This window comes from Dromiciops gliroides, chromosome 2 (genome assembly GCF_019393635.1).
Source record: "Dromiciops gliroides isolate mDroGli1 chromosome 2, mDroGli1.pri, whole genome shotgun sequence".
In the NCBI taxonomy this organism is placed as follows: Eukaryota; Metazoa; Chordata; class Mammalia; order Microbiotheria; family Microbiotheriidae; genus Dromiciops; species Dromiciops gliroides.
In genome coordinates, this window is record NC_057862.1 from 675574399 (window position 1) to 675591639 (window position 17241).

Sequence of the window (17241 nt, forward strand, 5' to 3'; positions counted from 1 at the left end):
ATATATAGGGGACTATTGTACAAAATTAGTGCATTTGTACCTAAATAAAAGTACTATAATGTGGCAAAACCAAAAGGCTCTCTATCGCCCCTCTGACTGAGCTCCCCCTCCCCATACCTCAGCTGTGGTCACTGATGCAGCAAGAGTTTCCAGAGACAATGGTTGGCCAGTCTCCCAGGGTTGGAGAGGACTCAGCTGTGCTAGCCTTGCCCTGTTAAGGCCTGGAACAAGTTCTAACATGTCAAGGCTGAAAGGTTGAAAAATTACTCTTATTCTCTTAGAATCATCCTTCAGAGACTCTATTTGATTACTTTGTGGTTTTTTGCTTTAAATACTGAACTGTCCCAATAATAAAACACACACATTAATAATTAATAATTGATAATAATTAATAATTAATAATTGATGTGTCAATTATTAATCATCTCTGATCCTCAACTCCTGTAAATGGCTTGAACCCTCGACCCTGACACTATAATGTAAATTTCTCCAATGCAGGCTCCTTGAAATCTTTATCACTTCAACTCTAGAAGCAGATGGACAAGAGGAATGATGGCCATTTCATCCTGGTAGTAGTAGAAGCTATGATAGTAATAGAAACCTAGGTCTTAAGTAGGGCTACACAGTATAGTGATAGAGAGCCCACATTTGAATGAAGTAGGCCTAGGTTCCAGTCCTCCCTCTGACACATACTGATCAAGCTATTTAGCTTCTCACTGGCCCAGGCAACAACTCCCTAAAACCAGATGTTGATCTTTATGGATAGAGGGAGATTCCTCCTTAGGAGTCCCCTAGAGCAATGAAATCACAGATCTCAAACAATAATAATCCCAACCGTCACTGACATTCTTATGTCACTTCAAAGACTACAAAGTGTTTTACCTACAGTATCTCCTTTGAGCCTCCCCACAACCCTGGGGAATTAGTGCTAGTTGAACCCTGCAGATGCCTTTGTTTCAAAAAGGAATGGTCAACTCAACACAAAGTGACACAAACAAAAAAATAAATCAAAGTTGGTTTACATGGAGCACCAAGTGGGCGCTCAGTGAAGTGTGGGTCGTGCCTTGAAACACTGCACTTGAGTCTTGTCCTTTTCCTCCTCCACTTGCTTTTCAAATCCTTTCCCAGTTGACATTCTTTCCATTTTTCATGTAGCCCTTCTTTCTTCAATAGCCTGGCGGTTCCCAAACTGCCCTCTTCTTCAGATAAGGGCATAAGCCTGACTATAGGTCCTTCACATTACAGCACCTTAAAGACAGACTGTTAACTCTCATTCCTCCCTTCCTTTCACTATCCTGGTGGCCTCAGTCACAGACCAGCCATATATCCTTTAAATTCTTACTGGGGATTAGTCACTTGCATGAGACACTATAAAATAGTTGTATATATAAAACTTATTTATTCTAATTGGTTGGGGGAGAAGGGATATCCCATCACACACCTCCTGCCCTGATGGTTCTACTCATAATGTCCTTGTTAGTTTGCCTCCCTGAATGTCTTTCATTTTGTGCCTTTCCCATGAGAGCAGGGTCTGAGTCTCCCCTATCAAATTCAGCCCCCAATATCACCCATCCTCCCACCCACCTAACCCCCTAGACTCACCTGCCTTGATCGCCATTAAGACATATGTACCCAGGATAAAGCAGCAAAAATGAGAAAGATCCCTTCCTTGCCCTCCTGACTCTCCATCCCATTCCACTTGTCTATCATCCTCAACCACACCATAATTGGAACAAGTTCTGCTCTCCAAAGTCTGCACCCTGGTAGTGTCAATATATAGATATATTTTGGAGCCACCCCTCATCTCCACCCTAGCTGGGATTGGCCCTGCCCAGGAGTAGCCCTTTTCTCATCGCTCACTGAGAAGTTAAGCTTGTTAACAACCTCAGGAGCAGAAGTGAAATGGGGTCTATGGTTAGGACAGGAAACTCTAGAGCAGAGTTACTGTCAGGTGTTGTTGGGGGAGAGTTGGCTCAGTTCCATGGGCACAGATGGAATTTGTAAATGTTGCTTTAATCAAACAGTGTTAGATCTTCTAATAGACTCAAAGAGTTGCCCTAGAGGATGCCAACTATAAAAGCATGAACACCATTAGGTGTGGGGATGTTTCTTACCTTGTGACCAACAAGGTTTTATCATTCGTATTTCTCCCACAAACAGAGGACTCCAGTACCTGAAGGGGCCTCGGTTCCAGTATTGTTCATCTTGGGTCTGACCAAGAATCCCCTGTACACGATCCCCAACAGGTGCTCTTCCATCTCTGCTTGAGAACATCTAGTGATGTGGAAATCATGACCAGAAATCTGCTTCTGTAATTTTCTCCCATAAAGCCCAGCTCTTCCTTCCTCTAGCTATTCTCTTAACATCACTTGGATATCAATGGAACTCACAAGCTATCCATCCATCATCCTACATTCTCAACACATGACTGCCAAACTTTTTTTTCTGTTTATACAGCCTTCTTTTGGCATGCAACTCTCTGTTGGAGACCTGCTGCAAACTAATTAGACCTCATGTGCATCAGCTTTGGGGGAGTTTCATTTTGATTCTTTGGAAATGTTTGTTTTTCATTATTCATGGACATGTAACACTGCCAGCAGAATATTGGTGTTAAAAGTATGGATTGGTTTTGGGAAGGAGTCTTAAGATCACTAAAAACACTGAACAAACTCACAAATGCACTCCTAAAGCACAGGTGTGCTCATGTCACTCCATTCCCCCACCACACACACACTCAATAAATTCAGTGGCTCCATGTTACCACCAGGATCAAATATAAACTCTTCTGTTAGGCTTTTAAAGCCCTTCATAACCTGTTTTTTTCCAACTTTTCAGTCTTCTTATGTCTTACTTCCTTCTACATATTCTATGATCCAGTGGCAAGGAGGATGCTGGCCTCCTTGACATCCTTTCACATGACAGTCCATCTCACAACTTCAGACTTTTTCTCTAGTTGTCAACTCTCTCCCTCCTCCTCCACCTCCTTCTCAACTCACTTTCTTCAACATGCCTTTCTTAAACCCCCTTAATCCAAGTGTCTTTTCCCTGTGATTATTTTCTTTTTACACTGTAGTTATTTACATGTTGTCTCCCCCATTAGACTGTGAGCACCTTGACAGAGGGGCTGTTTTGGCCTTTATCTATATTTTTAGCACTTAACACAGAGCCTGTATAAATAAGCATTTAATAAATGCTTCCTAACTTGATTTGATTTGACTCTCTTTATCCTATTCAATTCTACCCCCCATTGTTTGTCATTAGCAAAAGCTATCTAAGGTATTTATTCATGTACTAAGGGATGTACTTTTGGAACAACTCTGTGGGCTGCCCATGCCAATCCATATCATGTGAACACAGAATAAGAGTTCATTAAAGACCTGTTAAAGTTGGGCAGCTAGGTGGCACAGTGGATAGAGCACCGGCTCTGGAGTCAGGAGGACCTGAGTTCAAATCCAGCCTCACACTTAACACTTACTAGCTGCATGACCCTGGACAAGTCACTTAACCCTCATTGCCCTGAAAAAAATATATAAAAAAATTAAAGTGAATAGGACAGAAGTGGGAGTAGGACCCATGTCTTCTGATTCCTATGGATCTTTTACTGGAAGTGAGATGATGTAGTGGGTAGTGTTGGACTTGGAGTGAGGAAGAACTCAGTTAAAAACTTGACCCAGACACTTACTAGCTGTGTGACCCTAAGTAAGTCACGTACCGTCTCTCAGCCTCAGTTTTCTCCTCTGTAACTAAGTTCTACATCGGAATACCCTCCCCCCCCCCCCAAAAAAGGTAAAAACCTTCTGTCCCTTCAAGGAGCTCATATTCTCCTGGAAAAGATGAGATGACATGGAAATAATTAGATACAAACAATATTTGTAGAGGGCAAGTTGGAGGTCATTTTAGATGGAATTTAGATGACATTGAGGTAGGGTTTGAAAGACTTCTTTTTTTTTTTTTTAGTGAGGCAATTGGGGTTAAGTGACTTGCCCAGGGTCACACAGCTAGTAAGTGTTAAGTGTCTGAGGTTGGATTTGAACTCAGGTCCTCCTGAATCCAGGGCCAGTGCTCTATCCACTGTGCCATCTAGCTGCCCCAGAAAGAATTCTTGCAGAAGGCAGGATTTAAGCTGAAACTGGAAGGAAGTCAAGGAAATCAGGAGGCAGAGGTGAAGAGAGAGAATTCTTAGCATGGGAGAGTCAGTAAAAATGTCCAGAATTGGGAGAATTGTACTCAAGGAAGCCAGTTTCATTGAAAAATAGAATAAAGTGTAAGAAAACTGGAAAGGTGGGAAGGGACCAGGATGCAAAGAGATTCAAATGCCAAATGGAATGCTTTGTTTGAGCCTGGAGATAATAGGAAATCATTGGAGTTTATTCAGTGGAAGGATGGAGGAATGACATGGTCATACCTGAGCTTTAGGAAGATCACTTGGGCATCTGAGTAAAGGATGGACTAGAGAGAGGAGAGCCTAGAGAGAAGGAGAATAACCAGAAGACTGTGTCCAGGCAGGCACCAGGGTGGTGGATACATTAAGAGGAAAGAAAATAATCTATTTGAGAGAAATTGCATAGGTAAAATCAACAGGACCTTGAAACAGATTAGATATGGTGGTGAGTCAAAGTATGGAGTTGAGTTTTGAGACTGGGTGGCTTCTCAAGGAAATGACATGAAAGGGAAGAGAGATATAAGGCAATAGCTAACAGAGATGGATGATCAAGTAATGACTGATTTTTTTAAGAGTGGTAAGACCCAGGTGTATTTGTAGGTAGCAGAGAAATAGGCAGTGGGGAGAGAAAAAGGGGAAGAAAGAGAGAGAGACAGACAGAGAGAGAAAGAGAGACAGAGAGAGACAGAGAGAGAGAGAGCAAGCAAGTCACTTAACCCTCATTGCCTCACCAAAAAAAATATATATAATAATGAATAAAATAAAATAAAATAAGGGGAGGTTCTTCCAAGTTCCTTCTATGATACAAATATCATCTTGATACCTAATCCAGGGCAGTTAAATGCACAGTGAAAATTATCATCTAAGATTTCTTATGAATATTGATGCAAAAGTTTTAATAAGCAAGAAAACTACAGCAATACATGACAAAGAGTATACACTGCGACCAGGTTCTATGCAAGACTGGAACATAAATAATTGTATTAATAACAAGAACATCACATATCTTACACATCTATCACCAATAGATGAAGAAAAGGATTTTGACAAGATACAATATCAATTTCAGTCTTTAAAAAAAAAAAACACTAAGGGGCGGCTAGATGGTACAGTGGATAGAGCACCAGCCCTGGAGTCAGGAGTACCTGAGTTCAAATCCGGCCTCAGACACTTAACACTTACTAGCTGTGTGACCCTGGGCAAGTCACTTAACCCCAATTGCCTCACTAAAAAAATTAAAAAAAAAAAAAGAAGCTAAAGGAAAATCATGAAAAACAAAAGTGAGAAGGAAAGGATCCTGGTCAGATCTCAAACCATACCTCAAAGCAGTAATCAACAAAACAATATAGTGCAGTGCTGAAGCAAATATACACAATAGCCTAGTGTTTGACAAATGGAAAGATTCCAGCTATTTGGGGGTAAGAATGACCTTTGACAAAAACTGTTGACAAAACTGGAAAGCAGTCTAGGAGAAAACAGACATAAACCAACATTCACATCATATATGAAGATAATACCAAAAAAGGTAATGACTCAGACATAAAGGGTATATATGTTTTAAAAATTAGAGAAGCAGGGGGAAGCTAGGCGGCATAGTGGAAAAAGCACCGGCCCTGGATTCATGAGGACCTGAGTTCAAATCCTACCTCAGACACTTTACACTAGCTGTGTGACCCTGGGCAAGTCACTTAACCCTCAATGTCCCACCCCACCTCAAAAAAGATAAAAATATTAGAGAAGCAAAAAAATAGATTACCTACCAAATCTATGGGTAGAGGAAGAGTTCAGAACCAAACAATAACAGGAGGATCACAAAAGATAAAATGGACATTTTAGTTCCATAAAATATAAAGTTTTTGCAAAAAGAAAAACAATGCAACTAAAATAAGAGGAAAAACTGATAAAGGTTTCTCTGATTAAAAATTGTATTTCTAGAATACATAAGAAATTAATTCAAATTAAAAAGAATGAGCCATTCCCCAATTGATAGTCAAAGGATATGAGCATATAGTTTTCAAAGGAATTCATCTAAGCTCTCAGTATCCATATTTTAAGATGCTCTGAATTACTAATAAGAAGAATGCAAAGTAAAACAAATCCAAGTTACTCACAAAGTAAACTTCACCAAAAAAAAAAAAAAAAGGAAAATGGCATGGCGAATGCTGGTGGGGCTGTGGTAAAATAGGCATATTAATATACTCTTGGTAGAAATTCCCTAGGACTCTCCATTAGGTAAGATACTCATGCTTTGGGATGAAGGAAAACTTACCGTGAAATGAAACATGACTAAGGGAAAGCTTATCTGATTGTGTTTTATGTAGTATTGCATATTAGAGGAAGAATGGCCATAACATGAGTCATTTAATTCTCAAACACTGAGGCATTTGCAAAGCATCCTATGCTACTGGCCACATAAACATTTACTTTATTGGACTGTCTGGAGCAAAGTGAACAGGCAACTAATACAAGGGGATACAAGAGAAGGGGGATCCAAGTCTCAGTTTGAATCTGAGCCAGTTTCTCAGGATAGAATGCCAAGTGGCCCAAATTCTATCTTCTCTCCCTCTATTTCCTCTATGTCAACCACAGAAAATTCATGTTTAGAGGAGACATAAAAGTCCCAAATTCTTCCCCTTCAAGAAATCCTCACCCAGGGGTTAAATGGTAGTGTACTAAAGCTCAGACAATACATACCTTTTGGGCCCTAAGATTTCAGTTCATGGAAATGAGACATTCCTAAATTTGATAAGGATCCCACTTCAGTTATCAGCCAGTTTGGAGAAATTTTCAAAGTATAACAGCCCACTTGGACTGATGTTACTGATCTCATGGAAATGATATTATCCCCAGGGGAAAGAGCTGATATATTAGCTGCAGTGAACTCCTTAGAAACCTCAAGAATAGCTGCTATTTGATGGCCTTTAGAAGACCCTAACTGGGACCCCAATATCCCATAGCATTTTGATAAGTTTCAGGAAGCAAGGGAAACACTGTTGAAGGCAATGGAATCCTGAGCTTGCAAGACAGATAACTGACAAAAATTTATAGATCCAGTATAGTAACCTAATGAAAGACCTAATAGATTGTATGATAGATTGTGTAAGAGTGCCAAATATACTAGATTGGACACATTAGATTCTAGAGAAGCATACTTTAACCATTTTCTTCACCAATCCTTGCCAAAAATATGGAAATATTTTGAAAGGTAGTGTCCAGGCTGGGATGCCCTGAGTAATGACAGAATTAAAGAAATAACAACATATATTTTTGAAGGAAATGAGAGGGAAGAAAGGAACAGACAGAGCACTTTAGCTCCATTACAGGAAACCACTAGACAGCAGGGTCAGACAGTTGAGAATGTTTATCACCCCCTTGATTTTGCTATTAGTGCAATAGATGGGGACACACAAATCAGTACTGTAGGATTATGCAAAGGGAACTTAAAAGTTATAGACCCTCTCAGAGAGGGGCAGAATCAAAACATTCATAGATCCTTTCAGAGAGATACAGAGGACTGATGGTGCAGGGGATGGGAAAGGATGGTGGAATCTGATGATTTTACCTTTCCAGACCCTGAGATCTTTAGCCCTTTTGTGCCAGTCCATTCACCTCCCCAGAATAATAAACCCCATGTAACCCTTAGGGTTGGGGATACTTACTATGATTGTTTATTAGATACAGGATCCTCAAGATCAGTCCTAGTGAGCAAACCTGACCCTGAATATACATCTATTGGATCCCTAAATGTAGTTGGAGTCTCAGGGAAAATTCAAACAGTTGCAAAATTAACACCTCACATGGTATCTATGAGTCCATTAACAATAGAACATGCATTTCTCCTTATGCTAAACTCTCCTGCAAATCTATTAGGTCATGACCTCCTTTGTAAACTTAGAGTAACCACATCTTGTTCTCCAGATAGTGGCATCTCCCTGGAAGTGCCAGAGGATACTGTCCACTTACTGCCAATTTTGATCTCAGACACTCAGGAAACAGTGGGAGATACATTTGAAATCCCTTCTGATATTCCTGTGTCCCTGTGGGCTTCCTCCTCTACTGATGTAGGTCTTCTTAAATCTGCTGTGCCTGTTACCACTAAGACCAAAGGGCTCACCACCATCCATTCCACACTATCCCTTATCTAGGGAAGCCATTGAAGGAATGACACTTATAATTGAGGCTTTGACAAACCAAGGCATAATTGTCCCATGCCATTATTCCCTATCTAATACTCCCATTTTGCCACTTAAGAAGCCCAAGTCTGTTTACCATTTTGTATGAGATCTGTGAGCAATTAACTCTTATGTAATACCTAGATATCCAATAGTGCCCAACACTGCTAGTATCATTTACTCAGTCCTGCACGAGGCAGCATGCTTCACCGTGGTAGATCTCTGTTCTGGTTTCTTTTTGATACCAGTACATCAAGATTCCCAATACTAGGGGGCAGCTAGGTGGCACAGTGGATAGAGGACTGGCACTGTACTCTGGAGAACCTGAGTTCAAATCTGGCCTCAGACACTTAACACTAATTAGCTGTGTGATCCTGGGTAAGTCACTTAACCCCAATTGCCTCACCAAAAAAAAAAAATATTGCCAATACTTGTTTGCCTTCATCTGGACTTGGACCAGACTCCCACAGGGTTTTGTTGACAGTCCCACAATATTCTCTCAAATTTTGCAACAAGATTTAGCCTCCATTACTTTTAAAGGTTCCACCTTAGTTGAATATGCAGATGATTTACTCCTAGCTGCTGCTGCACCTAATGCTGAGATTTTCCAGGAAGACAGCCCCTATTTGTTCCTACAGCTGCATCAGAGGCCACAAGGTCTCTAACTTAAAGGTACAATGGTGTCTACCTCAGGTGGAATATTTATTTGGGTTTTCTTTTGGCTGCTGGCACATGATCCTTAAGTGTGTCCAGACTACTCAACAACTTTCTGCTCCTTCTACTAAGAAGCAGTTAAGGGCTATTCTGGGAGCAGCGGGTTATTACAGATAATGGATACCCTCTTTTGGTGAAATTACTAAGCCTCATATCTCTAACCAAAAATTCTGTCCCAGAACTTTTACAGCGGGATTCCCAGCATCTTTCAGCAATATCAGAAATCAAATGGGTCTTGATATCAGCACCTATCCCGACTCCCAGACTACAGTAAGTCTTTTATTATTTTTTGTACATGAACAGAGAGGAGTAGCTTCACTTTAAAGCATTGTACAGTCCTTAACCCAGCAATACTGCTCCCTGACTTGACATTCTCAGGAGAACCTTTGCATGACTGCAACTCCCTAGTTGACATATCTGAGAAATCTCAAGATGATCTTTTTGACACACCCTTAGAAAACCCTGATTTTATTTTCTATACTGATGGATCCTCACTAACTTATAATATATATTTTAACAAATCCTTGAAAGCCTAAACTCTTGCTGAATTTATCAGTGATTTTAGCCAGCTCCCCCCCCATGGGGGGGGCAGATTAGGACCCACATTTAGATTTTTAAACAACACAGAGTTCTGGTCTTTTTTTCACAAATGCCTGAAAGTGTGTCAGTTAACCAAATGTCCATTTCCCCCCATTCACAATCATTCTCAAATTTGTTGTGTAAGTTTTTCTTGGTTGAAACCCCCAATTTTTTGCTCTTTCAAATATAATGTCCCAAGACCTACGGTCCTATTAAAAACACCAGAGAGCAAAGGAATAGTTGAAACTTTCCTTAAAATAATAAGCAGCATCTGCCTAAAACCATCAGCAAACATTTTATGTAACAGGAATAAATTAGAGGCATTCCCAATAAGATCCAGGGGTGAAATAGGAATGTCCATTATCACCTCTATTATTTAAGATTGTACTAGAAATGTTAGCTATAGCAACGAGGGAAGAAAAAGGAATCAAAGGAATTAGAATAAGCAAGGAGGAAACAAAACTTTCATTCTTTGCAGAGGATATGATGGTATACTTAGAGAATCCTAAAGAATCAACTAAAAAACTGCTTTAAACAAGCAACAACTTTAGCCAAGTTGCAGGATATAAATTTTGCCCCCATAAATCATCAGCATTTCTATACATAACCACCAAAGCTCAGGGGCAAGAGATAGAAAGAGAAATTCCATTTAAAGTAACAGTAGACAATATAAAATACTTGACAGTCTCCCAGGAACTCTATGAACACAATTACAATAAACTTTTCACACAAATAAAATCAGATCTATGTAATTGGAAAACTATCAATTGCTCATGGATAGGCTTAGCTAATATAATAAAAATGGCAATTCCATGTAAATTAATTTACTTATTCAGTGCCATACCAGACTACCTAAAATTATTTTATAGAGCTGGAAAAAATAATAATAAATCCATCTTGAAAAACAAAATGTCAAGAATATCAAAGGAACTGATGGACAAGAAAATGCACAAGGTGGCTGTGGCTAGCCATACCAAATTTGAAGCTATACTATAAAGCAGAAGTCATCAAAACTATTTGGTACTGGCTAAGAAGTAGAGTGATGGATCACTGGAATTGGTTAGGCACAGGAGACACAGTTGTAAATGTCTTTAGTAATCTCCTCTTGGATAAACTCAAAGACTCCAGCTTCTGGGATAGGAACTCAGTATTTGACAAAACCTGCTGAGAAAAATGGAAGATAGACTGGCAGAAACTAGGTATAGACCAACATCTTACACCTTATACAAAAATAAGGTCAAAATGGGTTCAAGATTTAGACATAAAGGGTGATACCATAGATAAATTAGGAGAGGAAGGGATAGTTTACTTCTCAGATCTATGGAGAGGAAAACAATTTATGTCCAAACAAGAGAGAGAATATTATGAAATGCAAGATGGAAGACTTTGATTACATTAAATTAAAAAGGGTTTGTACAAACAGAAGCAAAGCAGCCAAAATTAGAAAGGAGGCAGAAAACTTCTGCTTAAATGCTTATACATTCTAGTTGTTTAGAATCTAAAAGTGACTAGAATTTCTAAGCCAAATAGCTTGAATCTTATACCTCTATCTCACCCAGATATTACAGTGTTAGCCTAGGGATGAAGAGCCAATATTGTGTTCATGCTAATCAAGTGACATGATTATAGGAATTTGCCATAAAAGAAGAGAGGCAATGCTCTCAGGGATTAATATTTACCCAAATTCCATATGTCCACTCCAGGCAGAAGTTCTGCAGATAGTCACTACAGTGTGCCAGCCTTAAAATCGGTCAGATGGGAGAGTTTACATTCCATGTGTAATATTTGGGGAAACTGAGTCAGGAGATGCCTACCTCAGCCTTTTTCCAAAAGATCAGTCTCCCAGCCTTTCCCAAGAGAACTCCACCTGCAGTGCATACATGTAACAACTTCATAGGCTTCATGGGTCCTTGATGGTCATAACTGGAGTCAGACTCAGAATAATAATTCCAATAATCAGTACTAAAAGCAAAGTCATTACTCAAGGATCACCACGACCATCTATCCTCCACAAAAGTATCTGCCTGTCTCCTGCTCAGGGAGAAAGGGTATCTCAGAGAGACAAGCCTCTGTGCCATGCCCACCCCACATGAGAAGTCCAAGGACCTTTCTCCTGGCTTCCCCTCCCTGGCCCCCAAATAAACCATTATTTCACTCCAATTGGATTGGCCTGCAAAAGGGTGCAATTCTTTAAGGAGGAATTCCTAAAAACCCCTATACCACACCCCCACCAATTTTCCCCATAACATTTTTGCTCTATACTTCACCCAGAAAAATATTTCTGTAACACTTGCCCTATGCTAAGCACTTTACAATCAGATGATCCTCACAACCCTGGGAGGTAAGCTCTATTACAGAAAAGTAAACTGAGAGAGATAGAACTTTTCTTTGGGTCACAGGGATAGTAGGTTTTTAACACCAAATCTTTTTACTGTTAAGTCCTAATTTACCTTATAGAAGAGCACACATTCAGACCATGTTATTTCTTTTAGGGCAGATTTTGTTTAAATCAAATTAACTGTGGATTTATCATTTATAAATTTATATAATACCTTTTTGAAAGATATGTAGTGGTGATTGATTCCCCTGCTATGCAAAAAAACCCCTTGTTCCCCCCTTTTTCTAAGGCGATAAGAACTCTGCCCCATACATTCGAAATTTATCAGATAACAAATTAAAGAATGGGGCTGGGGGGCAGCTAGGTGGCGCAGTGGATAAAGCACTGGCCTTGGATTCAGGACTCCAGTGGCTTAAAGAATGTAGGTATTCCATCATAGGTCTACACAGAGAGTCAGGGAGGACAGGGCATCCATTTGGCCCATACCAGAGCCCAGGGTTTTAATTTTCTTTTTTACACCTTTCTATTCTTAGCCTGTCTTGGATGGGATCAGACATGGTCCTTTGGATTACAGCAAGCTCTGCTGGGGTCAATGTTAACTTGGGACCAGGTACAGGAGATGCAACAGAAGACAAACTAATAGGGAGTGGGGTTTTCCAAGCAGCTTGCTTGGCATGCAGGTCAGCAAGGGCATTAACCCAGTCATGGGGAGAATCTTCATGGGAGTGTCCTGGCATTTTAACAATACTGCGGCTAGCAACAAAAGGGAGTCAAGCAATCTCTAGATATGTAGGACTGCCAGAAGACATCAGGAACCCTTTATATTTCCATAACACCCCAAAATTCCCAACACATTACCTGCTATCCATGTAAAATTATTCATTAGTTTTCCTTTTGCTAATTCACAAGCTCGAGTCAGGGCTTCAAATTCAGCCTGTTGTGCTGAAGAGCCAAAGGAAGGGGTCAGTGACCTCTTCTGTGGTGGTGATAGAATAGCCAGCATCATTTGAGACAGGAACCATCAATGTACCAAGGATAATCCGGGTTTTCTATCTCAGTTTTGGATAGTAGAGAGATCTCTAATCCTGCAAGACAGAGACTATTGGCTAATATCAGATGTCCTAAAAACGTAAAACCTGAGAACAAGATACTTTATGGCGTGGGGTGAGAAAAACGGAGTCAGCTTTTGAAAACTGGAGATCCAGGGAGCAAAGGAGTATACTGGAGAGGGTGGAGCCTCTAGGAAACTTAATGTCAGCAAGGTCTGCTTTTAAATTTGTGAAAAGTAGGAGGGATTCTCAGAAGCAGAGCAGTCCAAGTGTACTGCAGGCATTCCCAGATAAAGGTAAAGTAACAAATAAAAACTGGCAATTCACACCAAAGGACCCACCGAAAAGGGCACTAGAGAAATCAAAGGTGAAAATAGTGGCATCATGGGGAATTATATTCAGAAGAGTAAAGGCATTAGGAACCACAGATGTTCTAGGAATCACAGGAACATTCATTGCTCAGGTTTTGGACAAACAGTCACAGGAAGGATCAGAACCTAGTACAGGCAACTAAAAGACCAGAGGATAGGTGGTCCTTAATAAGAAGCCTAATTCTCCTAATTGCCTCTGGATAGGGGATAGAGTGAGACTTAAGGAAAAGGCTTAGAGGGATCCAACTGAATCTGAATTGGAGAGGCACTAAGAACCTTTCCAACTACATTAGAGTTAAACGCCCAGGGGGAGGATGGGAGGATGGGATTTCTTCCAGGGCTGGGGAAGAGCAGATTAAGACCGGAGTTGTCAGGGAAAGGAGAGAGCTTTTCAGAAAGAGGGAGTGCTGGATATCATTATGGAGAGAGAATTAAATAGTTCTATATAACAGGTGAAAGTTGTGGCCCAGAAAGTGGGGAGGAGCATCTTTTTACATTTTCATTAGCAATTAATTTTAACAGTAATCATATCTTTCAGCAAAAAAATAGACAATACCTCATTAAGATTGGCTCTGATAATTCACACTTTTTGCCTAAAAATACCATCAATAGTTAGGACAACATTTAAAAGGTAGATGAATGCTATGGAAATTTGTAATCCTGGCAATGAAATAGAATATTAAGGGAAAGAAAAAGATTAAAACATCATAAATGTTTTAACAAAAACACCAGATAGCAAAACAAATTCCAGTTGAATATGCTATTTTGAAATAAAACTTAAGATCTATCAATTAAAAGTTTTTAAACATACAAGGCCATTATAATATTTTAATTGCTAGGAATATGAAAACTTGAAATACCTGTGAAGCTTGAAGAAAGAAAACAGTAAAAGTTTAACAAAGTTAAAACAAAGTTGTTTTTAACTACCATATCATTATTAATGTGTGAATTATTTCAATAGTAACTGCTTAACAGAGTTATTGAGAAAAGCTATGAAATAGCACCACTGTTAAATGGAACAAGTTTCTCTGGCATATTAGGGAAACCTTCCGTTTTCAGAATTTTAAAATGTGTTTAACATTCATTATACGTAGACAGGGAGTATCCCAGAAGGAGAACTTGAACCCAGACTTTGAGATCACTTCTTTGTGAATTCACGGTAATATTGCATTTCTAAACAGTTTCAAGAATTTGACATTCTTTTAACAGTTGCATTTATAACAATTTATAAGCCCAAAAGAATACTCAAATATCCACATTACAGATTGATAAAGTAACTTGCTTTAAGATTATGCACTTTACAAATTTCCAGATCCAAATTTTTAAACACTTTGCCAATGGATATCTCAAAATAAACTGTTCCTTTAAAACCCACACATCTTATTAGAAGGCATATTTCACTTAAAATAAGACAAATCGAATTCAGTTAGAACTGGAACTATTTCCATATGGCAAAATTCTCAATTTATCTAAAGCCCATCTACTAGCATTTCAATATCAGACCATTATTATCAATAAACTCATTTTTACCTGGTGATAAACACTGGTGACTTGAGAAGACAGATAGTTCCCCAAATTTAAACAGAATCTGATTAACGTTGGTTTTGGGATTCATAAAACCTGGATTTAAACTAATATTGAAGATCAATTCTCAACTAAAGTTTGAACAAATTTCATAAAAACAGGTAAAAATTAAATCAAGCTATAGTCTGCCTCTCTGTGTAAATTACCTTTCTGACAATTCTACTTTGAGTGGCAAAGAAGATTGCTAACAGAGTGCAAGATAAAGGACTCAGCTTGAATAGCAAGGGACACACATACACTTATAGAACATTTTAACACAAATAGCATTCTACAAGGACAGACACAAAAACAATAATGCTATTTTTAAGATAATTTAGCTTGCACAAATTAAGTCCTGGGGCAGCTAGGTGGTGCATGGGTCCTGAATTCAGAAGGACCTGAGTTCAAATCCAGCCTCAGACACTTAACACTTACTAGCTGTGTGACCCTGGGCAAGTCACTTAACCCCAATTGCCTCACACCAAAAAAAACCCCGAAAAAACAAAGAAATTAAGTCCTCCTCTATCCTCAAAGACCTTAAAAAAATTAGACCTCTGTGAGTGACAAAATGTTCTATCAAAAATCCTATTTTCCTCCTCCCCCCCCCTTTTTTTTTAAAGGGAGGAGGGTTCAGATTCAGATTCTCACTTAATTGATTCAAAATGCCATTGAAAAAGGAGAAAGATAAAAAAAGCAAAGTCCCACTCAGGGCCTTTACCTGGCAGAATCAAGACCAAACTCAAAAAGGAGTGACCCCACTGTGGCCATCAGTGTTGTGGGTCAGACTTGAATTCTGCTAACACTTGCAATCACTAGGTAATGATTTGAAAACAAAATCCGGCAATGGTCCTTTCTAGGACCTGTCAGAGTTGCCACATGTGGTCCATAAAAACCTGCAGCCATCCCCTTTTGGGGGACCTGTCAGAACAGACCCGTTACAAAGTCATCCATGGACATAACCAGACCCCCGACCAAAGAGCTTTTAGGAACTCAAGGGAAAAGGATGCGAGTTCTGAATTTGAGAGACCCTTACCCAGTGCAGGCCTCCGAATTTGAGTCCAGACTGGAACACAAAAGATTCCTGCAGGCGCTGAGCTTCCGGGGTCAAAACCGGTGGCTGGCTAGACATGGAGTCCTCAAATCCCGGAAAGAGCCCCTATATATTAACCTGGAAATTAAGTTAACAATCAATATAGGATGTGAGAAACACATAGTTGCCTCCTCTCAATGTGGATATAGCAGTCAGTCATACTCCCCCTGACCAGTTTGTAGGACAAAGGTCTCAGATCCCCTCCTTCCCCCTCAGGTTAGCAAGGTCACATGGTTCAAGGAGCCCTGGTCTCAATAAGGTCCACTCCTGAGTTATGCCCATACAAGGAAGAGGGGTGGGAATACTGTGTTCCCATTAGCTAGCTTTTGCATGTAGATTGTAACCCCACCAGTGATGAAAAAAGGAAAGGTCCATTCGAGTTAGGGACTAGGGTATAAAAGAGGGCCTGCGAGCCCCCTTTCTGGGTACCCACTAGCTGCATACTAGGGTGCCTCCTTCTCATGAGAAGAAAATAAAGCCTTTGTCACTTCGCGGCTGAGTTCCTGAGAATTATTGAGAAGAGGATGGATTTTTCCCTCACATAGGAGAAATAAGGTTTTTAATCGGGGCAGAAGAACTATAGCTCCTGGTATCGAAAAGCTAGGCATACCCAAAGATGAGAACAGAGGACAGGGTTTTTATGAGGTAACAGAAAAGAGGGAACCAAAACATTGCTCCCGAGTGACTGTGAAGTACAGCTACTTAATGTAAATGAACCTTTGACAAAAGAAATAATAGAACCGCTCCTAAGGGAAGTATAGGCATTACTGACTCTGAATAGAAACTATTTAATGTAGAGGGACCTTTTTTACATAATACTGTAAAGGCCTTGGAGTGAGGTGGGGAGACGTGGGGAGTGCTTAAGTTAATTGGGGGAAAGGCCCAGTCAGCCCCAGGCAATTCATTTACCTGGGGAAGAGGGGACTGGGAGGGAAATCAGTTCACAGTCAATTTCGCAGTTCTCAAGTCCCACCTGGTGTGTCCAGGTCTATTGCAGTAATAGCAAAATCTAGGGGGGTGATTGCAGTTCTCAACTGCCTGCCCTCACTGCCTCCTGGTTTCCTGTAGTGGAGCTAAAATGCTCTGTCTATCCCTTTCTTCCTCTCCTTTCCTTTATCAATATATGTTGCTATTTCTTTCATTCTGTCTGTACTCAGGCAGCTGGTGGTGAAGTGGATAGAACAGTGGCCCTGGATTAAGGAG

At 40.0% G+C, this 17241-nt stretch overlaps 1 protein-coding gene across 1 annotated transcript in view; it reads right to left on the reverse strand.

The window, feature by feature from the left end:
* Positions 1-16077, reverse strand: part of LOC122739607 (zinc finger protein OZF-like) — a 34499-nt gene extending 18422 nt beyond the window's left edge. Inside the window, exon 1 of the mRNA XM_043981277.1 lies at positions 15982-16077. Within this exon, the coding sequence (XP_043837212.1) occupies positions 15982-16077 (96 nt within the window). The remainder of the gene's footprint in view (positions 1-15981) is intronic.
* Positions 16078-17241: the final 1164 nt, after the last annotated feature.